The sequence below is a fragment of the Ornithorhynchus anatinus genome, chromosome 19, assembly GCF_004115215.2.
Source record: "Ornithorhynchus anatinus isolate Pmale09 chromosome 19, mOrnAna1.pri.v4, whole genome shotgun sequence".
NCBI classification, from domain to species: domain Eukaryota; kingdom Metazoa; phylum Chordata; class Mammalia; order Monotremata; family Ornithorhynchidae; genus Ornithorhynchus; species Ornithorhynchus anatinus.
This window is the reverse complement of record NC_041746.1, coordinates 19,975,194-20,002,546: the sequence shown is the minus strand read 5'-3', so window position 1 is coordinate 20,002,546 and position 27,353 is coordinate 19,975,194. Positions and strand designations below refer to the sequence as shown.

The 27,353-nt window shown below is 44.4% G+C and overlaps 1 protein-coding gene across 2 annotated transcripts in view; it reads right to left on the bottom strand.

The window, feature by feature from the left end:
• Nucleotides 1–23,029, bottom strand: part of SLC22A16 (solute carrier family 22 member 16) — a 77,984-nt gene extending 54,955 nt beyond the window's left edge. Inside the window, exon 1 of one of the 2 annotated variants that reach the window (XM_029046918.2) lies at nt 22,913–23,029. In XM_029046918.2, coding sequence (XP_028902751.1) covers nt 22,913–22,965 — 53 coding nt within the window. In that variant the 5' untranslated portion in view covers nt 22,966–23,029. The remainder of the gene's footprint in view (nt 1–22,912) is intronic. The other variant, XM_029046917.2, reaches the window with a different exon arrangement.
• Nucleotides 23,030–27,353: the final 4,324 nt, after the last annotated feature.

The following is a 27,353-nucleotide window of genomic DNA, read 5'->3' as shown; positions in this document are numbered from 1 at the left end:
TAGGCTTCAAGGCTCTACATCACCTTGCCCCTTCCTACCTCACCTCCCTTCTCTCTTTCCACCGCCCACCCCGCACGCTCCGCTCCTCCGCTGCCCACCTCCTCACCGTCCCTTGGTCTCGCCGATCCCGCCGTCGACCCCTGGGCCACGTCCTCCTGCGGTCCTGGAACGCCCTCCCTCCTCACCTCCGCCAAACTGATTCTCTTTCCCTCTTCAAAACCCTACTTAAAACTCACCTCCTCCAAGAGGCCTTCCCAGACTGAGCTCCTCTTCTCCCTCTACTCCCTCTACCACCCCCCCTTCACCTCTCCGCAGCTAAACCCTCTTTTTCCCCTTTTCCCTCTGCTCCTCCACCTCTCCCTTCCCATCCCCACAGCACTGTACTCGTCCGCTCAACTGTATATATTTCCATTACCCTATTTATTTTGTTAATGAAATGTACATCGCCTTGATTCTATTTAGTTGCCATTGTTTTTAAGAGATGTTCTTCCCCTTGACTCTATTTATTGCCATTGTTCTTGTCTGTCCGTCTCCCCCGATTAGACTGTAAGCCCGTCAAACGGCAGGGACTGTCTCTATCTGTTGCCGACTTGTTCATTCCCAGCACTTAGTACAGTGCTCTGCACATAGTAAGCGCTCAATAAATACTATTGAATGAATAATAACCGAATGTCCCCTAAAAAAAATTTTGATAGTGTCCATGACTGTAATGAATATCATCAAATAGATATATATATATATACATATGTAACATATGTATGACAAATTTCACACTGTTTATGCCGTAAACTGATTAGAGAGAATAAAAAACTATAAAATACAGTATAGATGAAAAACAATTCATTTTTCCTTATTGCCTTGACTGAATTTTGATTTTTAGATTTATTTTTAAATATTCATTACTCATTAAATGTTAATTAAAATGTTTTTAAAATATTCACTGAAAAACTCAGATAACATTAAAAATAACAGTAGTTTTTGAGCATCTACTATATGGAGTACACTGTAGTAAGCACTTGAGTAAGTACGACAGAAGCATAAAAAACATTTCCTGGGAAGGTTTCCTGGAGGAGATGTGATTTTAGTAGGGCTTTAAAGATGGGGAGAGTAGTGGTCTTCTTTAAAGGGGAGGGGTTTCCAGACAATGAGGGTGGGAGGATGTGAGCAAGGAGTCGGCAGCAAGAGAAACAAGTAAGTTGATTAACACTAAAGGAGCTAAGTGTGCAGTCTGGGTTGAAGTAGATGAAGAAGAGAGAAAGTTGAATGAGTGTATTGCAGCTGATTGAGGCATTTTAAGTTTGACATGCCAGTGGGACATCCAGGTAGTGTGGCTCAGTGGAAAGAGCCCAGGCTTGGGAGTCAGAGGTCGTGGGTTCTAATTCCGGCTCCGCCACTTGTCAGATGTGTGACTTTGGGCAAGTCACTTCACTTCTCTGGGCCTCAGTTACCTCATCTGGAAAATGGAGATTAAGACTGTGAGCCCCACGTGGGACAACCTAATCACCTTGTATCCCCCCAGCACTTACAACGATGCTTTGCACATAGTAAGCGCTTAACAAATGCCATCATTAATTATTTATTTATTAGATAGACTTGAAGACAAGAGGAAATGCAAGGCTGCAATTAAAATGAGAGGCAGTCAAACTGAACTACTCATCTTTTCTACTAAATCTATTCCTCCTAATTTTCTTATCTCAGCCAATAGCACTACCATCCCCCGTCTTTCAGAAGCCCACACTCTCAGTGTCAACCTTGTCTCTTCATTCTCCTTCAAATCTCACATTCAATTCCTGTACAGCCACTCTCAGATCTTCCCCTGCCTCTCTAACCAAATTGCTAATATTTTGGTAAAAGAGCTGGTCACATCACGGCTAGTCTATAATATGTCTCCTCAGTGGTCTCTCTGCCTCCAGCAGCTCACCTCTCCAATCTATATTACACACCATTATAAATAATACTAAAAATAGTAATGACAATAATGATAATAGCAATAATAACAATAATAATAATAACAATGATGGTGTTTGTTAAGCACTTACTTTGTGTCAGGCACAATGCTAAACACTGGGGTGGATATCAGGTTGGACAGAGTCCCTGTCCCATGTGGGGCTCATAGTCTCAATCCCTACTTTACAGATGAGCTAACTGAGGCACAGGGAAGTGAAGTGACTCGCCAGAGGTCACACAGCAGACAAGTGGCAGAGCTGGGATTAGAACCCATGACCTTTTGACTCCCAGGCCCGTACTCTATCATCTTCATCTTACTCTATCATTTTACACCATCATCTTCCGGAAGAAGCATTGCTTAGCCTACATCTCTCAACTCCTCAAACTTTCCAGTGGCTTGTTTCCCCCCATATCAAGCAAAAACCCCCCGCAGCTGGCTTCAAGACTCTCCACCAACTCATTCACCTTACCTATATGTTTTCTTCACCCATTATTCTGTAACCCACCCTCCTTGCTCTTCCAAGCAAACCTTATAAATGTACCTCTTCTTGATTCCCATCTCTATACTTTCATTCATGCTATTCCCCTGGTTTGGAATACCCACCCACCCCAAATCTGACACACCACAGCCCTCCCCATATTAAAGTCCTCCTGAAAGCCCACCCCCTCCCAGAATCCTCTATCAATCAATCAGTGGTATTTACTGAGTACTTATTATGTACTAAGTGCTTGGAAGAATACAACAGAGTTGGTAGACATGTCCCTACCCACAGTGAGCTTACATTCTAGGTTTATATCATATAAACCCATTAGTCATCACTAGTTATATGCTTACATACACCCATCTGCAACTCTTCTATTATCTACACTTTTTCAATTGTATACTGAATTATTTATTTTGAATACTCAGTTAGTACATACTTTTATGTTTGTTTTCCCTATTAGATTGTAAGTTCCTTATGGTTCACTTGAGAATGTTTCACTTGACTGTTTTACATTTCCCAACCACTCAGTGAATGTAAAATGAATTAGCACTCAATAAATGCTATTAGTTACTACTTCTACCACTTAAATAACAACAATTACTACTGTGGGAATTCTGCTTATGTGTTTCATCTTCAGAGAGCACCACTGTGTTCCACAAAATGCGGCTGAAAAAACAAATCCACACCATGAAGTCCAGCCAGTCCCTTAACAGATCCACCAAGATAGCCCTTAGCTGAGGATCTAGTAAACTCTCCTGTGTCGGATGGATTCTTGTTGCTGGAAACTCCTGTCCCCAGGATCCCAGACCTTCTGCAGAAAAGAACATGGTACGAATAGATCCAGGAAAGGGATAGGAATTGCCTCAGATGTCTGGGAGGCACTTGGGGTTAAGAGGCTGCCAGGGTTCTGGCTTGAACTTCTGCTTCTGTCATGCCAAGAGTTCTGAGACTTGTTAGCTTCTTTCAGCTCCATGGATACTAGATCTCCAGCCCTCTTCTTGAACTGGGTCAACCTTTTTTCCTCATACCCTTCCCCCTCTCCTATCCTCCCTGCTCTTTGGGCTTGACTGCCCTAATCTTCCACTGTAGCTGCTGAGCAGCAGACAGCAGTGCAAAGAATCAATCAATCAATCAATCAATCAAATGGAATTTACTGAGGGCTCTTTGTGTACAGAGCAACATACTATTCATTCATTCAATCATTTTTATTGAGCACTGTTCAGAGCACTGTACTAAGCACGTGGGAGAGTACAATATAACACTGAACAGATATATTCACTGCTCACAATGAGTTTATAGCCTAGAGGGACTAAGCTTTGCGGAAAGTACAATACAATAAAGTTGGTAGACACGTTCCCTGCCCACTAGGACCTTACAGTCTAGAGCAGATGTCAGCTCCAGTTTAAGGCTCCCCCACTACTAAACTGGATCATGCTCTGTGCAGGGGATGTATTTCTTTCTTTCCTAAAGTTTCCACCAGGATAAACTAATTGGTTATAACATCCAGTAGCCTAATATGCAAGTAAGGATAACAAGGCTAAATGCAGAGGAGCCTCAATATTTACTCTGCTCAGAGAACTAGAGACAGATCTGTGTGAAAGCAAAGTTTTGAAAAAATGTGAATAGTAGGTATTATAATAATAATTATGGTATTCGTTAAGCACTTACTATATATGGAGCACTATTCTAAGCGTTGCTCTACACAGCACGTGACCATAATGCCTTTATCAGGGATCTTTAAATGTTTAGTCTCATGCTCTTCTAACTGAACTGTTTCAGCTATTTACAGCCCTTACCTGAGGGGAACTCAACAATCGTGCTTGGATGTTCTAATTATCACCAAATAGTGGTTGGAGTGTTTTTTTAAAATACTTGGCATTCTGTAAAGATTGGATTTCTACTTTTACCCCTGATAATATATCTCACCAATTCATTCTTTTCATCTTATTACAAATAGAGTTCTAAGCCTTACATGTAAGTCTCCCTCTGCTAGTAATTCATTGCTCGTTTGAATAGACTAGAGTGAGAGATGTATGAGAAACATCAATAGAAATAATTAACCCCAGCACAAAGAATCTTTGATCTAATGGCCTAAGTCCATAGTTCAAGAAAGGATCAGAAATGGCCATGATATCAAATACACTGCATGTCAAAATAACTGTACTAAGAAAGTACTTAATATTGCCAAGATACAAAATAATCAGATTGCACATAGACTGTAAACCCCATGTAGGACAGGTACTAAGCGGGTGGGAGAATAGGAATTTAATCCCTATTTTACAGATGAAGAAAGCTGAAGCACAGAGAAGTTAAGTGACTTGCGCCAAGCCAAACAGCAGGCAAGTGGTGGGGTTGAAATTACAACATGGATCACCTAACTCCAGATCTTGTGCTTTTAGCCATTAGGACATGCTGCTTCTTATCTCATGTGCCTCAAAAGATAACAATAATCCACACAAGGTGTTTTTTCCCAGTTTTCTTATAGCACAGGGAACAAATGAGGGCACCAGCAGATTCAGCTATTACCTCTCTGTTGTTCATTCTTCCCCACTATCCTCACCTCAGTCAATCAGTTGATCATGTTTATTGAACCTTCACTGTATGCAGGATACTGTACTAAGTGTTTGGGAGAATACAACACATCAATATAATAGACACATTCCCTGCCCACAAAGAGCCAAATCTCTCCTCCACTCAGCAGCTCTACAGTAGCCATGGGGCAGCAGAGTAGCAGATACCCCACCCCCAGGACATCAACTCTGCCCCAATTTCTGCATCTTCATAAATAAACTTTAACAGAACATGATTTCACTTCCATTCACTGACTCCTCTTCAGCTTTTTAGCCCTTAAATTGTCAGTGTCCCACCAGATTCTGTTCTGGGTCCCCTATACTTCTTGCTCTATACCCACTTTTTCAGGGAGCTCATCCACACCCATTACTCAATCAATGGTATTTATTGAGCACATACTGTGAGAAAAGCACTGTATTAAGCACTTAGGAGAGTACAGTAGAGTTGAACGTAATTTCAGCTACCTCCTCTATACAGACAACTCACAGATCTCCCTTTCTAACCCTGATCTCTCATCTAACCCATCCTATGTCGCTGAGCAGAATGGGGACAAAACTGTAGGTGGAAACAATTGGCTGGCTGAAGAGTAAGAGCAGACGTGGGGTGTGAAGTTTCCAAGTTTTCAGCACTGACACAGGGTCACAGAGTTCATATAAACTCATGATTCAGAGGAGAAGCAGCACAGCTTAGAGGAGAAGCAGCATGGCTTGGTGGAAAGAGCACAGGCTTGGGGAGTCAGAGGATGTGGGCTCTAATCCCGGCTTTGCCACTTGTCTGCTGTATGACCCTGGGCAAGCCACTTAATTGCTCTGTGCCTCAGTTTCCTCATCTGCAAAATGGGGATTAAGACTGTGAGCCCCACGTGGGACAACCTGATTACTTGCATCTACCCCAGTGCTTAGAAGAGTGCTTGGCACATAGTAAGCGCTTAACAAATACCATTATTATTATTAGGTGTGGGGAGGTCATGGAGATTAGGGAGCAGGAGGGGGATAGTGGGTGTCCTCGGCTGACCGGCGGGAGAAAGACTAAGCCCTTTCCCAGTTCCTGCCACAGGGTCAGGAGAAGTGCACCCATGTCCTCCCCAACCCTATTCCTAACCCTAATCCCCAGTCAGAAAGGGGACTGGAAAGAGGAAGAGGAGGACGAAGCAACAACACTGACAACTGTGCCCACAGCAGTAGCTGCCCTCATTCTGCATTTGTCCCTCCCTCCATTTGCACGGCTGGGAATTGAAGGTGGGCCAAAAGGGGGAACTGAGGTTGTGACCATGATGAACTCTATCACAGTTAGCCTTGGGACAGGTATTGAACCCAGCCCTGTCTTTTAAGGGAAAGCATCTTCAATCCAGTCACAGTGAGTCATATGAGTGGCTTTCACTGGAGGCTTCCCCATCCCCTACTGAGCTCAAGACTCTGGGCTCCAGCCTTGAAGACCTAGCATTACATGGCCTGGACTACCACTCTGGGAATAAAGGTCAATCAATCAATTAATCCCCCCATTGTATTTACTAAGTGTTATTCTGCAGGGAGCATTCCCCAAGTGCTTGGAAGAATACAATTGAGTTAGTAGATAATGAGCCTAGCACTCCAGGAGCTTACAGTCTTGCAGGGGAGGCAGACAATAAAATAAAAATTAAAGGTAGGAGGAAGCAATATAAAGACATAAACGTAAGTGCCACAGTGAGATGTATGAATATCCAAGGGCTTAGGTAGTACAGAAGTGCCGAAGTGGCAGTTGTGGGGGGATGTAAGCAGGAGATATGAGCCATTTACCATCCTCCCCCATTTCTCTCTTTTTCTTCCCTTGAAGCCCCACATCATCCACCTCCACCAAACATTCCAGTTATTAGTCACAGTCAAGTACCACCCCTTCCCCCCTCAGGCCCCTCCTCCAACTTTCTGGACTATTTTGATCCTTTTGTACATTTTTTTCTCTCTTTCTCCATTCCTACATTGATTCTTGTGGAACTCAATATTCTTGCAGATGTTCCCAACAACCTATCTGCTGCCCCCTTCTTCTCACTCCTCATCTCCAGTGACCTCTTGCTACAACCCGCCTCACCCTCACACGCTCAATATCATCATCTCTGGACACTGAACAATCTCCATTTCCAAATTACCTTCTCCTGTTGCACAGATCCACACTCTCAACACTAGGGTCGCCACTGAATTCAACTCCTGTGCTTCCTTATTCCTCCACTGATCCTATACCACTAAGGTGCAGCCCTGGATCACCTCCACAGTATGCTTACTATTTTCCTGTGCACAAACTATGGAGCACTACTGGCAGGAATCCAGATATCAGGCCAACCTCATCCTTCTCAAGTTCAGTCTCACCTACTTTAATTCTGTCCTGTCTGTTTCCTGGCAACATTTTTTCCCCATCCTTATTGACTTCCATGTCCATTATCTCCTCCAAATGTTGCAAACATTTAATGCTCCCCTCAATTCTCCTGTGTCCCCAACAGCTCATGCCTTGCCTTAAATCTCCCCTGCTCCTATCCAGTCCCTCCTTCCTCCTGCCCCTTCTTCAACTCTTCCATCTTTCCCAGCAGTATACCTTTCAAAATCCACCCCTTCCATCTGCACCTGTGACCCCAACCCTATGCACCTAATCAAAACTTTTGCTCTCTCCCTTATTCCCCTCCCTGACCACCATCTTGAACTGTTTACTCTACAATGGCTACTTCCCCACTGCTTTCAAACATGCTCTTGTCTCCTCTATCCTATAAAAACCCTTCCTAGACCTCATGGCTCCCTCCAATTGATGGATTGATTGATTGATGTTGGTATTTGTTAAGTGCTTACTATGTGCAGAGCACTGTTCTAAGCGCTGGGGTAGATACAGGGTAATCACGTTGTCCCACATGAGGCTCACAGTTAATCCCCATTTTTTAACAGATGAGGTAACTGAGGCACAGAGAAGTTAAGTGACTTGCCCACAGTCACACAGCTGACAAGTGGCAGAGCTGGGATTCGAACCCATGACCTCCGACTTCCAAGCCTGGGCTCTTTCCACTGAGCCACGCTGCACCTCACTCCTATCATTCCTCTCTAAACTTCTTGAGCAAGTTGTCTACACCTGCAAACTCCACTTCCTCTCCTCCAATATTCTCCTTGAGCCCCCTCCAATCTGGCTTCTGTTCCCTTCATTCCATGGCATCGGCCCTCTCTAAGGAAACTAATGGTCTCCTTTTTGCCAAATTCAATGTCCTCTACTCCATCCTAATCCTCCTCAACCTCTCATCTGCCTTCAACACTGTCTACCATGCCCTTCTCCTAGAAACATTATCCAACTTTGGTTTCACTGACATTGTTCTTTCCAGGTTCACCTCCTACCTCTCTGGTGGATCTTCTCAGTGTCTTTTGTTGGCCCCTCCTCTGCCTCCCACCCCCTAACTCTGAGAGTCTCTCGAGGTTCAGTTCTGGGTCTCCTTATATTCTCCATCTACACCTAACTCCCTCAGAGAACTTACTTGCTCCCATGGCTCAACTACCATTTCTATGCAGATGATCCTCAAATGTACATCTCCAAACTTGATCGCTTTCTTTCTCTGCAGTCCCATATTTCCTCCTGCCTTCAGGACATCTCTACTTGGATGCCCACTAACAGCTAAAGCTTAACACATCCAAAACAGAACTCCTTAAATTCCCACCTAAACCTTGACCTCCTCATGACTTTCTCCTCAGAACCAGTCAATCAATCGTATTTTTTGAGGGCTTACTGTACTAAGCACTTGGGAGAATACAATATAATGAAATTGGTAGACACTTTCCCTGCCCAAACAAGCTTACAGCTTAGAGAGAAAGACATAATGATGGGAAAATCGGGGAGGACAGGGTTTGGGAGGGAATAAAAGGAGTTCTGTTTTGGACATGTTATGTGTGAAGTGTTGGTGGGACATCCAAGTAGAGATATACTGAAGGCAGGAGTAAATATAAAACAGCAGAAAAGGAAAGAGATCAGAGTTGGAGATACAGATTTGGGAAACATCCACATTGAGATGGTAGTCAAAGCTAGGGGAGCGAAAGAGTTCTCCAAGGGAGCAGGTGTAGATGGAGACTAGAAGAGGCCCCAGAACTGAGCCTTGAGAAACTCCTATATTTAGAAGGGGAGAGGCAAAGGCGGAGCCTGTAAAAGAGACTGAGAATGAGCTGCCAGAGAGATAAAAAGAGAAACAGGATCAGCACCAGCACCATCATCTTCACTGTCTCACAAGACTGTAACCTTCAATTCAGTTAAATTCAATTCAATCGTATTTATTGAGAGCTTACTGTGTGCAGAGAACTGGAAAGTTCAGTTCAGCAATAAAGAGAGACAACCCCTGCCCACATTGGGCTTAAAGTCTAGAAGGGGGAAGACAGATTTCAAAACAAGTAAACAGACATCAATATAAATAAATAAAATTATAGATGTATACATATATTCATAAGTGCTGTGGGGTCGGGGGGGAAAGAGCCAAGGGAGCAAGTTGAGGTGATGCGAAAGGGAGAGGGAGCTGAGGAAAAAGGGGGCTTAGCCTGGGAAGGCCTCTAACCTTGGCATTAATCTCGACTCATCTCTCTCATTCAACCCACATATTCAATCTTCACCAAATCCAGTCGTTTCTACCTTCAGACCATCACTAAAATATGCCCTTTCCTCTTCATCCAAACTCACAACTATATTGATCCAAGCACTCATTTTATCCCACCTTGATTACACATCAGCCTCCTTGCTGACCTTCCCTTTTGCCCCACTCAAGTGCTTGCTTCACTCTGCTTCCCTCATCATTTTTCTAAAAAAAATTCAGGCCATTTCTCCCCACTCCTTAAGAATCTCCAGTGGTTGCCCACCCACCTCTGCATCTGCATCTACTCACTGTTTGTTGATCTCACTTATTTCAATGCCTCAATCTTATCTATCTACTCTCTCTGGCTTGGAACTCCCTCCCCCTTCATATGAGAAGCAGCGTGGCTCAGTGGAAAGAGCCCGGGCTTGGGAGGCATAGGTCATGGGTTCGAATCCTGCATCCACCACTTGTCAGCTGTTGACTGTGGGCAAGTCACTTCACTTCTCTGGGCCTCAGTTACCTCATCTGTAAAATGGGGATTAAGACTGTGAGCCTCACATGGGACAACCTGATTATCCTGTATCTACCCCAGCACTTAGAACAGTGCTCTGTACATAGGAAGCACTTAACAAATACCAACATTATTATTATTATTATATACAACACCACTCTCCCCACCTTCAATGCCTATCATTTCTACCTTCACAACAGTGCTAAAATCCTTCCTTTCCTCTCTATCCAAAAAGCTATTATGCTGATCTGAGCATTTAGCATATCCTGCTTACCATAGCTTTAAAGCACTCAATCCCCTTGCTGCTACTATCTATTTTGTTGATTTCTACAATAACTCAGCATATTCACTTCACTCCTCTAACACCTACCTACTCACTGTACTTCAGTGTCTTCTATCTTGCTGTCGATCCCTTGCCCACATCTTGACTCTGACCTGGAACTCCCTCCCCCTTCAAACACCACAGACCACCACTCTCCCCACCTTCAAAGGCTTCTTAAAATCTCATCTCCTTCAAAAGTCCTTACCTGACTAAACCTTCATTTTTCTGTGCTCCCTTTCCCTTCTGCTTCACCTATGCCCTTAGAACGGTACTCTTAAGCACTTGATATTCTTGATAACTTAATAACTTAACTTGATAACTTAAGCCTGACAGCATTATGTACAATATCCATAATTTATTTTAGTGTTTGTCTTCCCTTCTAGACTGTAAACTCTTTTCATTTTATTTTTAGGGTAATTGTTAAGTACTTACTATGTGCCAGGTACTTTACTAAACACTGGGGTAGATATGGGAAGCAGCATGGCATAATGGTTAGAGCATGGGACTGGGAGTCAGAAGATCATGGGTTCTAATCCCAGCTCTGCCACTTGTCTGCTGTGTGACTTTGAGCAAATCACTTAACTTTTCTGTGCCTCGGTTACCTCATCTGCAAAATGATTGAGACATTAAGCCCCAAGTGGGACAGGGATTATGTCCAATCCAATTTGCTTGAATCTATCCCAGTAACAGTGCCTGGCATATATTAAGCACTTAACAAATACCCTAAAAATAAAATAAAAGCACTTAACACCAAAATTATTATTATTATACAAGTTAATCAGGTTGGACATAGTCCATTTCCCACATGGGGCTCATAGTTTTAATTCCATTTTACAGATGAAGTAACTGAGGCACAGAAAAGTTAAGTTAGTTGCCCAAGGTCACAGAGCAGACAAGTGGCATCAGCAGGATTGAAACCCAGGTCCTCTTTCTCCCAGATCCATGCTCTTCCCACTTGTCCATGCTGTTTCTCTGTGGGCAGGGAATATGTGTACCAATTATGTTGTACTGTACTCTCTCAAGCTGTAAGTACAGTGGTCTGTACACAATAAGTACTCAATAAATACCATTAATTGATTCACTGATAGAGTCAATCATCAATGTTGGCATGCCTACCGTGGGGAGAATATTGCGCTAGGCTCTTGGGAGAGTAACATGAAAGTAAATGACAAGATAGCTCCCCATTAATTTACAATCCAATGGGGGAGACAGACAAATCCCCTTGATCCCTGATAACCCTCTTCCTAAACACCATCTGCCTATCCTTCTCCTCTTTCTGACCTTAGTTTTACCAAAACAGTATTCCTACTTCTCTTCTTAATTCCTTTTCTGGCTCTTCTTCCTCTACTCACCTTTAATTGTAGGCAAAGTCCCAAGAAGCAGTATGGCCTAGTGGAAAAGAACAAAGCCCGGGGAAACGAGAACCTGGGTTCTAATCCTACTTCTTGCCTGCTGTAAGATCTTGAGTAAGTCACTTGAATTTTCTGTGCCTCAATTTCCTCATGTATAAAATAAGGATTTAATATCTGGTCTTCTATTTAGACTGTGAGCCCCATGAGGGGCAGAGACTGTACCTGCCCTAGTTATCAGGTATCTACCCCAGCCCTTAGTACAGTCCTTAGCATACTGTAAGGGCTTAACAATAAATCGATCAATTAATCTATTGTAATAGTAATAATACTAATAATTGTGATATTTGTTAAGCACTTACTATGTGCAAGGTACTGTATTAAGCACTGGGGTGAATACAACCAAATTGGATTGGACACAGTCCCAGTCCCACTTGGAGTTCACAGTTTCAATCTCTATTATACAGATGAGGTAACTGAAGCACAGAGAAGTAAAGTGACTTGCCCCAGATCACACAGCAGACAAGTGAGAAGCAGTGTGGCTCAGTGGAAAGAGCACGGGCTTTGGAGTCAGAGGTCATGGGTTCAAATCCCCGCTCTGCCACTTGTCAGCTGTGTGACTATGGGCAAGTCACAACTTCTCTGTGCCTCAGTTACCTCATCTGTAAAATAGGGATTAATACTGTGAGCCCCACGTGGGACAACCTGATTCCCCTGTGTCTACCCCAGCGCTTAGAACAGTGCTCTGCACATAGTAAGCGCTTAACAAATACCAACATTATTATTAAATGGCAGAGCCAGAATTAGAGCCCATGACCTTCTGACACCCACTACGCCATTGTATTTATTGAGTCCTTATTGAGAGCACAGCTCTGCACTGTCCTAAGTGCTGGGGAGAGTACAATATAACAATATAACAGACATATTCCCTGCTCAGAATGAGCTTACTGTCTAGAGGGGGAGACAGACATAAATATTAATAAATAAATTACAGATATGTACATAAGTGCTGTGGTGCTGGGAGAGGGGATGAATAAAGGGAGCAAGTCAGGGGGATACAGAAGGGAGTGGAAGAAAAGGAAAAGACACCTTAGTCAGGGAAGGCCTTTTGGAGGAGATGTGCCTTCAATAAGGCTTTTAAGATGGGGATAGTAATTGTTGGATATGAAGAGGGAAAGCATTCTAGGCAAGAAGCGGGATGTGGGTGAGAGGTCGGCAGCAAGATAGATGAGATTGAGATACAGTTAGTGGGTTGGCATTATAATGTCAAAGTGCGCGGGCTGGGATGTGGTAGGAAAGTGGTGAAGTAAGATAGGATTGGACAGTGTGGTTGAGTGCTTTAAAGTCCATGGTAAGTAGTTTCTGTCTGATGAGGATGTGGAAGGGCAACCACTGGAAGCTCTTGAGGAGTGGGGAGACATGGACTAAACTTGTAGAAAAATGATGCGGGCAGGAGAGTGAAGTATGAACTAGAGTGGGGAGAAACAGGAGGCAGGGAGGTCAGCAAAGAGGCTGATACAGTAATCATGGAGGGATAGGATAAGGGCTCGGATTAATTGGTTAACATACCACAATTATAATAATTACTATTACTATTATTACCCACTAATAATAATTCCAATTAACAACATTAATACTATTATTATTATCAAGATTCCATTTTGGATCCTCTACATTTATTATCTTGGAAAACTCATACTCATACTCTTTCAGGTAAAACCTCTGTCAATCAATCAGAGGTATTATTGAGCATCCACCATATAATGAGCACAGCACTAGGCCCTTGGGAGAGAAAAATGCAGTTGAATTGGTAGCACATTACTGCCTACAAGAAACTCACAGTCTAGAAGCAGGAAAGAGACATTAAAATAAATTACTCATAGGGGAATGGAAGAATGTAAGAATATATATTTTTGCTGTGGGGCTGGGGTGGGATGGATATCAAGGGCCTAAAGGGCACAGATCCAAGTGCATAGGTGGAGGATAAGGGAGGGCGAATACGAAAAATCAGGACTTAGGGAAGGCCTCTTAGAAGAATGATTTTAGTAGATTTTGAAGATGGGGAAAGCAGTGGACTGTCAGATATAATCGGGGGAGTGAGTTCCAGGCCTGAGGGAAAACCTGAGCAAGGGGTGGGAGGCAAGACAGAGCAGATACAGTGAGCAGACTGGCATCAGAGAAATGAACTTGTATCTTCCTTGTTCTTCCTCCTTAGAACAGTACTTGACCCATAGAAAGAACTTAACCTGTAAATACCATAAACAGAAGATCAGCAAAGTAAGGTAGGAGGGGGAAAGCTGATTGAGTGCCTTGAAACTGATGGTAAGGAGATTCTGTTAGATGTGGAGGTGGATGACCAACCATTGGAGGTTTCTGAGGAGTGGGAAGAGGTGGACTGAAAGTTTTTTTTTTAGAAAAGTGATCTGGGCGGTAGAGTGAAGTACGGACTGTAGAAGGGAGAGATAGGAGTCAGGGAGGTCAGTAAGGAGTCTGATGCAGTGGTCAAGGTGTGATATGATAAGAGCTTGGGTCACCATGGTAGCCATTTGAATAGAGAGGAAAGGGAGAACTCTAGAAATGTTGTGAAAATAGGACCAACAGGATTTGGTAACAGACTGAATACGTGGGTTGAATGAGAAAGATGCTGAGGATAATGCCAAGGTTGCTGGAATGTGAGACAGTTGCTGGAATGTGAGACACAGAGGTTGTCTACAGTAATGGGAAAGTCAGCGGGGAGGGCAGGGATTGGGTGAGAAGATGACGAATTCTGTTTTGGACTCATTAAGTTTGAGGTGTCAGTGGGAGAAGGTGGGAAAAGATGTGACACTGTTGAGAAGGAGAGAGGTTGGGGCTGGGAATCATTCACATCACTGAAAAGTAGTAAGGTCTAGCGGAAAAAGCATGGGTCTGGGAGTCAGAAAACCTGGGTTCTAATCCCAGCTACACCACTTTCCTGCTGTGTGACCTTGGATAAGTCAAACAGCCTCCAATTCCTCATCTGTGAGCCCTCTTTGGGACAGGGACTAAGTTCAACCTGATTACCTTGTATCTATCCCAATCCTTAGAACAGTTCTTGACACATAGTAAGCTCTTAATGAATGCCGTTATTATAAGGTGCTAAGCAATGAGGTCAGAGGTGCAAGTGGTGAGGATAGATTTTGAAAGGAGATGGGAGGTCTTCCTCTGAGATACTGCTGGAAATGATGGGATAGTACAGAAGGGGGCAGGAAGACTGTGGGAGTGGAGAGGTACAGGAGAGATTTTAGGGAGACTATGCCATAGGATTACAATTTGATCCATGTAATAGGGGTAAGGTCACTAGGGTAAAGAGATTGGAAGGGCAGAGGATGGGGGCTTGAGGAGAGAAGTAAAAGTTGTAAACAGTTGGTACAGGCAATGGGCATGGGAGTCAATATGTAAATCAGTCAATCAATCAATCAGTGGTATTTTTTGAGCTCTTACTATGTGCAGATCACTGTTCTAAGCACAGAGTACAATACAATTGAATTAGCACACATGTTCCCTGCCCAGATTGAGCCTACAGTCTAGACACTATAAGGAAAGAGAAGTATTGTTTCTGGGAAAAGGGGAGGGTAGAGATAAAGCAAAAGAGGATGAGTTTGAGATGCCAATCTTGTCATCTCACCTGTTTTACAATTTGGAATCTGCCTAGAGGCAAGAGAATCTCTATGCGGATAACCAAACTCAAGTGTTGAAAATTTGTCTCCACATCTTCCAACTAAACCATCTCTTCTTCCTTACTTTCTCAACACTGTCAACGTGACCACAATTTCTAGAATTTCTATCTTTTTACCATTTACTTTCTACATTTTTTCTCTAGATCCTACCATTCTCTCTCAATATTTCATTTCCTCTCCATGTTTACTATCCTTTCCCAACCCCCAAAGTAATATTTACCCATCAGTCGTCTCTAGATTTATTGTACACTCAAATTTTTTTCACTCTATTTTTAAATACTTTTATGTCTATCTCCCCCATTAGCAGGTAAGATCCTTCTGAGTAAGGAATGCATTACTTTAGGTCCTCCACTCTAAGTCAACAATCATTCAATAATTAACCAATAATTATTAATTAATAATCATGGGTTTGGCTCTGCCTCTTGTCAGCTGTGTGACTTTATGACTCAGTTACCTCATCCGTAAAATGGAGAATGAGACTGTGAACCCAACTTGGGACTGGGACTGGGACTGTGTCCCCCCAGATTTGCTTGTATCTACCTCAATGCCTTGTATCTACCTCAGTGCTTAGAACAATGTCTGGCACATAGTAAGCCCTTAACACCATACTACTACTAATAATACCATTTTAAAACACTCACAATATGCATAGCTCTGCAACACATGAAGGATAGTTTCAGGTACATCCCTGGCCCTCTGGTGCTCATAATTTAAGGAGGGTAGGAAGGAGAGGGAAAGTAGAAAAAGAGAAAGGAAGAGAGAAACAGAGACAGAGACTGAGACAGAGATAGAGAGAGAGAGAACAATAAAAAGCTAAAATAAGCTAAAAAACAACAATAAAGACATGATGCTGAGAGCTACCCAAGTGAGCAGGCATGCATGAACATACCAAAGGTTAAATTCATGCTGACTGTAGATCTTCTCAGTTTCAAAGTATTAAATCCATGTATTTTTTTGATAAAAAACATTTCACTTTGAGCAAACATTTTTCCAGGTGATAAGTATCCTCATTTCCTGCCTTTCCAAATTGATCTTTTCCTGTAATATTTTGTATTGGGCATTGCCTTTCTTTTATTAACTTGGACTAGTGAATAGTCCATATTTTGGGCTTTTTTTTTACGAACCGCAAATAAATATAAACATTTAGATTCAGAATTAGCCTTGCCTGGATGAATTATTCAAAAATCAATAGTACTTATTGAGTGCTTACAGATTTCAGAGCACTGTACTGAGCACTTGGGAGAGTACAATACAATAGAGGTGGTAGACACGATCTCTGACCACAAGGAGCTTAGTTTTCAGGGGGATTGACATTGAAATAATTTTGGGGAAATATGCTCCTTTTGTTTAATGAGGAAAAAGAAGACTCAGACACTCATCTAACTCTTAGTTTTATGAATTATACCAGGGGATGATCTGGTCTTTCATTCATTCAATCATATTTATTGAGCGCTTACTGTGTGCAGAGCACTGTACTAAGCATTTGGAAAGTACAATTTGGCAACAGAGACAAACCCTACCCAACAACGGGCTCACAGTCTAGAAGTGGAAAAACAGACAACAAAACAAGTAGACAGGCATCAATAGCATCAGTATAAATAAATAGAATAATAGATATATACACATCATTAACAAAATAGAGTAATGAATATGTACATACTAACACAAGTGCTGTGGGGCGGAGAGGGGGGTACAGCAGAGGGAGGGAGTAGGGCGGTGGGGAGAGGAGGAGGAGCAGAAGAAAAGGGGGCCTCAGTCTGGGAAGGCCTCCTGAAGGAGGTGAGACCTCAATGCATTTCCAATTATGAAAATTGTGTTTCGAAACCGAGCAATGTGACACCACTAAAACTGTTGCCAGCAGCAGATTCCCATATTAAATTTACCCCAGATCAATTTACTCTATAGCTATTTTCTAACAGGGAGGCAACATAATTTAAAGAGCTCTGTAGTGAAGCCTGGGGCTAGGTTTGCTTAAGTATGTCTTTGAGCATGTTACATAAATCTCTTCCCTTTGCTTTCTCCTTAAGAAAATGAAATAAAGGTATATTCTGATATAATCAAGTACCATGGAAATAGCTGCTCTGTAAATACCATTTATGCATCACCTTAAAACTTTGTTTTTTGAATGTGACAATATTTATTTTCTAAAACCCACCGTCTTTACCATAGGGAACAAACTTTCAAAAAAGCTATTTTTATTAAATTTTTCAAAAATCATTTAATGAAGTTGCCAAAATACTGTCTTCTGTATTCATAGTAGTTTACAAGCCTTTTGTGGGATGGAGTCCCATTTCTGGGCTAATTATCTTATATTTATCTCTACATTCAGTTCATAATAAATGCTTAATAAATACCATAACAAATTTATTTGATGGTAATGAGCTAGGAAGAGGGGAGAAAAGACGACTGTGAGAGTTGAGCCATGTTTAGGCATTTTAGGTCATTGGCATAACTCTGGTAGGGTTGGGGATGTAGAGAAACTGTTTGGCCCAGTGAAAAGAGCATGGACCTGGGAGTCAGAGGACCTGGGTTCCAATTTTGGCTCCCAAGGTTACATAGCAGACATGTGGCAAAGACAGAACTTTACAGATGGAAAATAGTTGATCATTATGTTAGCCAGGTCTGTGGGAATCCAAGAATGTTAGAACAGCTGGATATAATTGGGAAAACCAGTAAAATGGCAAGGCTTTTCGGGATCCAGTTCCTACATGAACTGATAACAGGTTCACAGGAAAGATTACCATCACTTCCTTTAAACTTTTTAAATAGTAAATAACACATAGAAGTATTGAATGTGCTCTACTAAAACTAAAAATTAATTTTTTATTTTAAATATTTGGCATACCCAAAATTTTAAGCTTATTTTGATTCCCTAGTCCTGCAAAATCTAATACAATGATAATTCTCTATTCCTTGGATCGTCCATGTAAAAATTTCAAAAAAGAAGTACTAGGCTTTTATTTAATAGTCTAAAATGTTGTAAAATAATGAAATCAATATTTCTTTACAGCTGACCCAGTATAAATTGCATCCACACTTTTTGCAAGACTTCTATAAATGATTTGTCCAAATCTCTCTTCACATTTATTTTTCATATTGTGTCTTCCTAACAGAGCCTACCTAGTTTTGCCTCTAGACCAGGAAAACTGTGATACTCTTCCCTCAACCTTTGTAATGGGGTGCAAAGATGTAATCATCCTCTGCTTCCCCCTGCAAGATCCAGATCCCCAGGATATCCGCTAGAGATCTAGGAATGGAACTTCAGCTCTTCAAAAGTAGTCATGGGTTCACTTTTCCCCTGCTCAAGGGGCTTTTACAATACTAAAGTTTAGTAGCAAAGGCTACACTCTGTTCTCCCTGTCAAATATGCTATAGGATATCAAAGGCCTAGCTTCTTTCTTTCACACCCACTTTTGGCACTCCCCCGTTTCCTCTTGGGTCTTTGGTGACAGTAGATTAATGTCATCTCATGATTCTGAGTATGCTCTAATACTCAGGGAAATTTTCAGAGGAACCAAGGTTTTCAAAGCTCAGTGAAGAGCTCAGGAGCTCAGAAGAAGAAGCATTGTGGCCTAATCAAGAAGCACGGCCTAGTGTGAAGAGCATGGGCCTGGGAGTCAAACAACCTGGGTTCTAATCCCAACTCCCCTTCTTGTCTGCCCGTGTGACCTTGGGCAAGTCACTGTACTTCTCTGGACCTCAGGTACCTCATCTGAGGAAAATGGAGATTAAGACTATAAAACCCGCATGGGACGTGGACTGTGGCCAACCTGATTAGCTTCTATCCATGCCAGTGTAGAGTACAGTACCTGGCACATAATAAGACCTTAACAAATGCCATTATATACATATACTTATATATATCCCTTTTCCTTGCTATCCTGCTGCTGTCAATCAGGTAGAGGTACTTGACTGCTTACCATGAATACATTGCTATCCTAAGCAGTTGGGAGAGTGCAGTGCATTAAGTAAATATGATTCCTGCTCTCAGGTGTTAGTATCTAGCAGATTGAAAATGATTGTAAATGATTAACGTAATTTGACATTTGATAATTGCCCTACTCCAACCCTACAGCCCTTAGGTACATATCTTTAAATTATTTATTGTAAATTACTTATTTATTCATATTAATGTCTGTCTCCCCTGCTAGACTATAATCTCATTATGGGCAGGGAATGTGTTTACTACTTATATTGTACTCCCCAAGCACTAAGAACTGTGCTCTGCATTTAGTAAGTGCTCAATAAAAATGGTTGATTGATTGAAGTCACAACTTCTCTGTACCTCAGTTCCCTCATCTGTAAAATGGGGATTCAATAATAATAATAATAATTGTGGTATTTATGCGCTTAGTATATGCTAAGCACTGTTCTAAGCACCGGGGGGAGATACAAGGTAATCAGGTTGTCCCACGTGGGGCTCACAGTCTCAATCCCCATTTTGCAGATGAGGAAACTGAGGCACAGAGAAGTTAAGTGACTTGCCCAAAGTCACACAGCTGACATGTGGCAGAACCGGGATTAGAACCCATGACCTCTGACTCCCAAGCCCATGCTCTTTCCACTGAGCCACGCTGCTTCTCTCCTACTTAGACTGTGAACCCCATGTGGGACTTGATTATTTGTACTTACCTCAGAGCTGAGTACAATACTTGACACTATACCACAATTAGGTATAGATAGCCACTTAACAATTAGGTAGATGCTTAACAAACACAATTATCATTAGTAGTACACCATTTTTAAGCCCTGCACTGTTCACCTAGGAATCTGCTCACAATGGGTGGGAAAGGCCTAATCGTGCAATCTCCATTTTAGGATCTTTGTTTTAGTGCTATCGCTCAGCTGGAGAAGTCTTCTCCAGGTTAGATAATTGCCGGTTTCTTTAGCCATTTTTCATAGATCCTATAATCATCTTGGTGGTTCTCCTCTGAAACCTCTTCATATTTATGTGGAGATTCTTTGCAGTGATTTACTTTTCTGTATCGAGGTCTTCTATCTCCCACTTTCTATTTTACGGCACAATGGATAGAGCATGGGCCTGGGAGTTAAAAGTTCATTCGTTCTAATCCCAGCTCCACCACTTGTCTGCTAACTGTGGGCCAGTCACTTCACTTCTCTGTGCCTCAGTTACCTCATCTGTAAAACGGGGATTGAGGCTGTGAGTCCCACAAGGGACAGGGACTATGTCCAACCCGATGTGCTTGTATCCACTCCAAAGCTTAACACAGTGCCTGGCACATAGTAAGCACTTAACAAATAACATCATTATCATTATTATTATCATCCCATCCCATCCTTCCTAGAGAAAAATGTATAACAAATTTAATCCAATATGGCCAGCTCAGTTGCAAGGGAAAGGGCCAAATAATTAAACAGCAGAAGGTAGAAGGTAATGGAACGAAAGATTGAACATGGGCAAGTATAAAGGGAGCAAAGCAACAAAAATATACCAAACAAAAGGAGTTCATGAGAGTTTGCAACCCCAGTGGGTGGGAAGAAATTGCTTTTTATTCCAATAATTGATTTCAACCCAAACAATATCAACACACGTTTATTTGTTGAATTCCCTTATTTCCAATATCAGACAGTCACCACATCTCAATTCAACAACACGTGAGCTCCGCTGGGTAAAACTATCCAACGCATATACGCTCCCCAGAATTCCGCATCTTTTATAACGAGAAAGATTTTAATCTTCCATTTACAAAGACATCTTCAACAGCCTCTAGAAAGCTGCCCTGGGTCTAGGGAGTCTGCAGAAGCATGGGCATTAAACAACACGCTCCTCTCTTAGAAGTATGATATCGCTACAGATGATGTGGACTGTGAGCTCGTGGGGATCGTCACTCTTTATTGCTACATTGTACCTTCCCAAGGGCTTAGTACAGTGGTCTGCACACAGTCGGCACTCACTAAATATGACTGAATGAATGAATGTCTCTTGCTCTTCCTCATTTCCCACCCCCAGGGATGGTGGCCTGTCCTAAAAAGATAGGGATTGGCCTGTCCCTGCCGCCCACAGCTGTCCAGCAGCCTCCTCCTCCCCACTGTGGATAACTGCTTCAGTGGACGTGCAAGCTCCTGGTTTGGGGTCGACTTCATTCAACTGTATTTATGGCACACTTACTGTGTGCAAAGCACTGTGCAAGGGCTGGAGGGAAGGGGGTACCGGTGTGGGAAGAGGGAGGAAAGGAAAGGGTGTTTAGAGGAGGGGAAGGGGGTTGAAAACTTGCGCTCAGCACAGTCCTTGGCACATTGTAAGCACTCAACAAATACCTTCATTATTACAGGCCCACTGGACCTTTCCTGGGCAAGTCTCCTTTGCCAAAGTGACCTCTGCTTCCCTGCTAGTTCCCTGCCCAACTTTTACTGTGTTCCCCCAGTGCCTGGGAAGGGAGAGCACCAGTTCTCTCTCTCCTCTGCGCCCCAACCTCCCCAGCCCTGTTTGCTATAAAACGATTCCCTCTCCAGGGCGTGGGAAGGCGGAGGGCCAGGGTCAGGGCCAGGACCAGGACTAGGATCAGCCGGGAAGGAGCCTGGCTTGGTGGCAAAAGCCCGGGCTTGGGAGTCAGAGGACATTCATTCATTCATTCATTCATCAATCGTATTTATTGAGCGCTTACTGTGTGCAGAGCACTGTACTAAGCGCTTGGAAAGTACAATTCGGCAACAGATAGAGTCAATCCCTGCCCAACAACTTGCTGGCAGTCTAGAAGTGGGGAGACAGACAACAAAAAACAGGTAGGCGGCATCAATACCATCAAAATAAATAAATAGAACCATAGATAAATGCACATCATTAATAAAATAAATAGAACAATAAATATGTACAAATACACACAAGTGCTGTGGGGAGGAGAAGGGAAAATGGGGAGGGGAGGAGGAAAAGAGGGAAAGGGGGGTTCAGTCTGGGAAGGCCTCCTGGAGGAGGTGAGCTGTCGGTAGGGCTTTGAAAAGGGGAAGTTAGTTTGATCTGGGTTCTAAACCCGGCTTCGCCCCTTCTCTGCTGTGTGACCTGGGGCAAGCCGCTTCACTTCTTTGGGCCTCAGTCCCCCTCATCTGTGAAATGGGGACAAGACTGTGAGCCCCCCGTGGGACAACCTGATTAGCTCCTATCTCCCTCAGCGCTTAGAACAGTGCTCGGCACCTAGTGAGCGCTTAAGAAACGCCATCCTTATGAGCCTGAATGATTAAGGAGGGGGGCAGGAGGCAGGGAGGCGGCGGTCCCCTCCTCGGCCGGCCTACCCCCCTCCGCCCACCCTATTTGGGGGTCGGCCCGGCCCCTGTGCCCGGGCGCAGAGGGGGCAGCGGGCTCAGGGCTGGGGAGGGGAGGACAGGCGGGGTCCCCCGGACTCCCCCCGGCCCCTGGCCCCAGGCCCCCGGCCCCCGATCCCCGGCCCCCGGCCCCCGGCCCCCACGAGGAGGGGAGAGGCAGACGGCGCGGCAGCTCTCCCTCGCCCGGTCCCGGTACCTGCCCAACTGTCCCACTCGCTCCAACATGGGCTCCAAGTGGCGGGCACCCATCGCTCCGGGCCGCCCAGCGATCGGCCCAATAATGGCCCCAACCACGACACACCGCCCTCCCCTCGTCTCCCCCTCCCTCCCTCCTTCCTCCTCCCCCTCCCTCCTTCCTCCTCCTCTCCTCCTCCTTCTCCTCTCCTCCTCCCTCCTCTCCCTCCCCTCTCCCCCTCCCCCCTCCTCCTCTTACTTCCCTCCCCACTCCTCCTGCCCTCTTCCTCCTCCTCCCTCCTTCCTTCCTCCCTCCCTTCTCCTCCTCCCTCCTTCCTCCCTCCCTTCTCCTCCTCCCCTCCTGTCTTCCTCCCCTCCTCCTCCTCATCCCTCCCTCCTCCCCACTCCTCTTTCTTCTCCCCTCCTCCCTTCCGTCCTTCCTCCCCTTCTCTTTTCTTACTCTCTCCTTCGCCCTCCTCCCAACGCTCTCCTCTTATCTTTCTTTTAATAATAATGATGGCATTTCTTAAGCACTTACTACGTCCCAAAACTGTTCTAAGCACTGGGGGAGATACAAGGTCATCAGGTTGCCTCACGGGGGGCTCACAGTCTTCATCCCCACTTGACAGATGAGGGAACTGCGGCCCAGAGAAGTGAAAGGACTTGCCCAAAGCCACACAGCTGAGAAGTGGCAGATCCGGGATTAGAACCCATGGCCTCTGACTCCCAAGCCCGGTCTCTTTCAACTGAGCCACGCTGCTTCTCTAGCAGTATTTGTTAAGCGCTTACTCTATGCCAAGCACTGTTTATTCATTCAGTCGTATTTATTGAGCGTTTACTCTGTGCAGCATACTGTCCTAAGCACTGTTCTAAACGCTGAGGTAGATGCAAAGTAATCAGATTGTCCCGGGGGAAGGGGATGAGAGAACGGAGGCACAGAGAAGTGACTTGTCCAAGGTCTCCAAGGTCCCAGAGCAGAGAAGTGGGAGAGCCTCTTCCCTTATCCCTCCTCTCTCTCTCCCCGACCCCCCGAGTCCCTGCTCCCTCTCTGCCAGCGGGCACAGCGCCCACCGCCACCCCACCGGCTCACCAAGGGGCTGCCAGCCCATGCCCACAGCCCTCTGCACCACCAACACATCTCTGGATCGCACACGGGCGTGAGCCTTTAATCATAACATAATAATAATGGTATCTGTTAAGCACTGTTCTAAGCGCTGAGATGCATACAAGGTAATCAAGTTGACCCACGGGGGGCTCACAGGGAAAGAGCCTCGGGTGGGGAGTCAGAGGTTGAGGGTTCTAATCCCGGGTCCACCATTTGATGATGATGATGATGGTATCTGTTAGGTGCTTTACTATGTTCCAGGCACTATACTAAGCACTGGTTGATACAAGCAAATAGGGTTGGACACAGTCCCTGTCCCATGTGGGGCTCGCAGTCTCAATTATCAGCTGTGTGACTTTGGGCAAGTCACTTCACTTCTCTGTGCCTCAGTCACCTCATCTGTAAAATGACGATGAAGACCGTGAGCCCCACGTGGGAGCACCTGATCATCTTGTATCTACCCCAGTGCTTAGAACAGTGCTTGGCACATAGTAAGAGCTTAACAAATACCATCATCATTAATATTATATTTATTAATCCCCATTTTACAGATGAGGTAACTGAGGCACAGAGAAGTTAAGCAACTTGCCCAAAGTCACATAGCTAATAAATGGTGGAGCCGGGATTCCTTTGCCCTGGAGAACCTGACCCTCAACCCGCTCCACCAGGATGGCGCTCCCAGAACCGGGGCAGGGAGGGTCATGCCGCCCTCCTCCCTTCCTTCTCCAGCTTCCAGGACCCCTTCCCCTTCCCTTCCTTCGTCCTCCTCCTCCTTCTTCTTCTTGTGCTTTTTTCTATCCCTATCTCCCTCTGACGCCAGCCACACCGCTTCATCGCCCAGAAAGGCGATGACCTCCCTCCTCCTCTCTGACCTCTCTGACCTCCCTTCCTCCTCTCTCGCCCTGCTCCAGTCTATTCTTCACTCCGCTGCCCGGCTCATCTTCCTGCAGAAACGATCTGGGCATGTCACTCCCCTTCTTAAACAACTCCAGTGGTTGCCTATCGACCTCCGCTCCAAACAAAAACTCCTCACTCTAGGCTTCAAGGCTCTACATCACCTTGCCCCTTCCTACCTCTCCTCCCTTCTCTCTTTCTACCGCCCACCCCACACGCTCCGCTTCTCCGCCACCCACCTCCTCACCGTCCCTCGGTCTCGCCTATCCCGCCTTCGACCCCCGGGCCACATCCTCCCACGGTCTTGGAACGCCCTCCCTCCTTACCTCTGCCAAACTGATTCTCTTCCCCTCTTCAAAACCCTACTGAAAGCTCACCTCCTCCAAGAGGCCTTGCCAGACTGAGCTCCTCTTCTCCCTCTACTCCCTCTACCACCCCCCTTCACCTCTCCGCAGCTTAACCCTCTTTTCCCCCCATTTTCCTCTGCTCCTCCCCCTCTCCCTTCCCATCCCCTCAGCACTGTACTCGTCCGCTCAACTGTATATATTTTCATTACCCTATTTATTTTGTTAATGAAATGTACATCGCCTCAATTCTATTTAGTTGTTTTTACGAGATGTTCTTCCCTTCGACTCTATTTATTGCCATTGTTCTTGTCTGTCCGTCTCCCCCAATTAGACTGTAAGCCCGTCAAATGGCAGGGACTGTCTCTATTTGCTGCCAACTTGTTCATTCCAAGCGCTTTAATTTAATAAATTAAATTTAATAAATACTATTAAATAAATACTATTGAAAGGGCCAGAGTCCATCTCCTGCCTCATGAAGGAGAGGAGGCGGCCAACCTTCACCAACCTGTTGACTTAGGGAATCAGCTTGCCCCTTCCCGATTGATCCCTGTGGAGCTCAAGTTATTATTTTCAATTAAGTGGCTGAACTACATTAGCATACTGTACTATATGACTCTATAATGTTCTGTACTTTTCTGCACTCTACCGCAGTGTGTGGTCAGGGGCAGAGTTAGAAGTTTCCAAGGAAGGGAATTTTCTAGAGAGTCTTTACTTTGTGCATGGCACTATTCTAAATTCTTGGGGGTCAGCAATGCAACAGAAATGGAAGGCATGATCCCTATCCTTAAGCATCTTACAGTCTAATGGTAGTAAACCCTTGGGAGAGTACAATATAACAGGTAAATAGACACAATCCCTGACCCCAGTGAGCTTACAGTCTAGAGGGGGAGACTGACATTAATATAAATAAATAAATTAAAAATGTGCACATAAGTGCTGTGGAGCTGGGAGAGGGGGATGAATGAAAGGAGCAAGTCAGGGAGACGCAGAAGGAAGAGAGACAGAGGGAAGGAGGTCTTAATCAGGAAAAGCCTCTTGGAGATTTACCTTCAAAAAGGTTTTGAAGGAGAAGAAAGTAACTGTCTGTCAGATCTGAGGAGGGAGGGCATTGCAGGCCAGAGGTAGGGCATGGGCGAGTGATCAGTGTTGAGATAGATGAGACTAAGGAACAGTGAGAAAATTTGCACTAGAGGAGCAAAGTGTGTGGGCTGAGTTGTAATAGGAGAGTAGCAAGGTGAGGTAGGAAGGGGCAAGATGATTGAGTGCTTTAAAGCCGATGGTAAGGAGTTTCTGTTTGATGTGGAGGTAGATGAGCAACCACTGTAGTTTCTTGAGGAGAGGGGAAACATGACCTGAAAGTTTTTGTAGAAAAATGATCCAGGCAGCAGAGTGAAATATGGACTTGGAGAGGGGAGAGACAGGAGGCAGGGAGGTCAGCAAGGAGGCTGATATGAGAAGCAGCGTGGCTCAGTGGAAAGAGCAAGGGCTTGGAAGTCAGACAGAAGTTGTGGGTTCTAATCCTGGCTCTGCCACTTGTCACCTATGTGGTTTGGGGCAAGTCACTCAACTTATCTGGGCCTCAGTTACCTCATCTGTAAAATGGGGATTAATAATAATAACAATGTTGGTATTTGTTAAGCACTTACTATGTGCAGAGCACTATTCTAAGCGCTGGGGTAGATACAGGGTAATCGGGTTGTCCCACGTGAGGCTCACGGTCTTAATCCCCATTTTACAGATGAAGTAACTGAGGCACAGAGAAGTGAAGTGACTTGCCCACAGTCACACAGCTGACAAGTGGCAGAGTGGGATTCAAACCCATGACCTCTGACTCCCAAGCCCATGCTCTTTCCACTAAGCCATGCTGCTTTAGACTGTGAGACCCACGTGGGACAACCTGATTACCTTGTATCTATCCCAGCACTTAGAACAGTGCTTGGCACATAATAGGCACTTAACAAATGCCATCATTATTATTATTATACAGTAATCAACGTGGGGTAGGATAAGGGATTGGATTAATGTGGTAGCAGTTTGGATGGAGAGAAGAGACTGGATTTTAGTGATGTTATGGAGGTGGAATCGACAGAATTTAGTAATGGATTGAATATATGTGT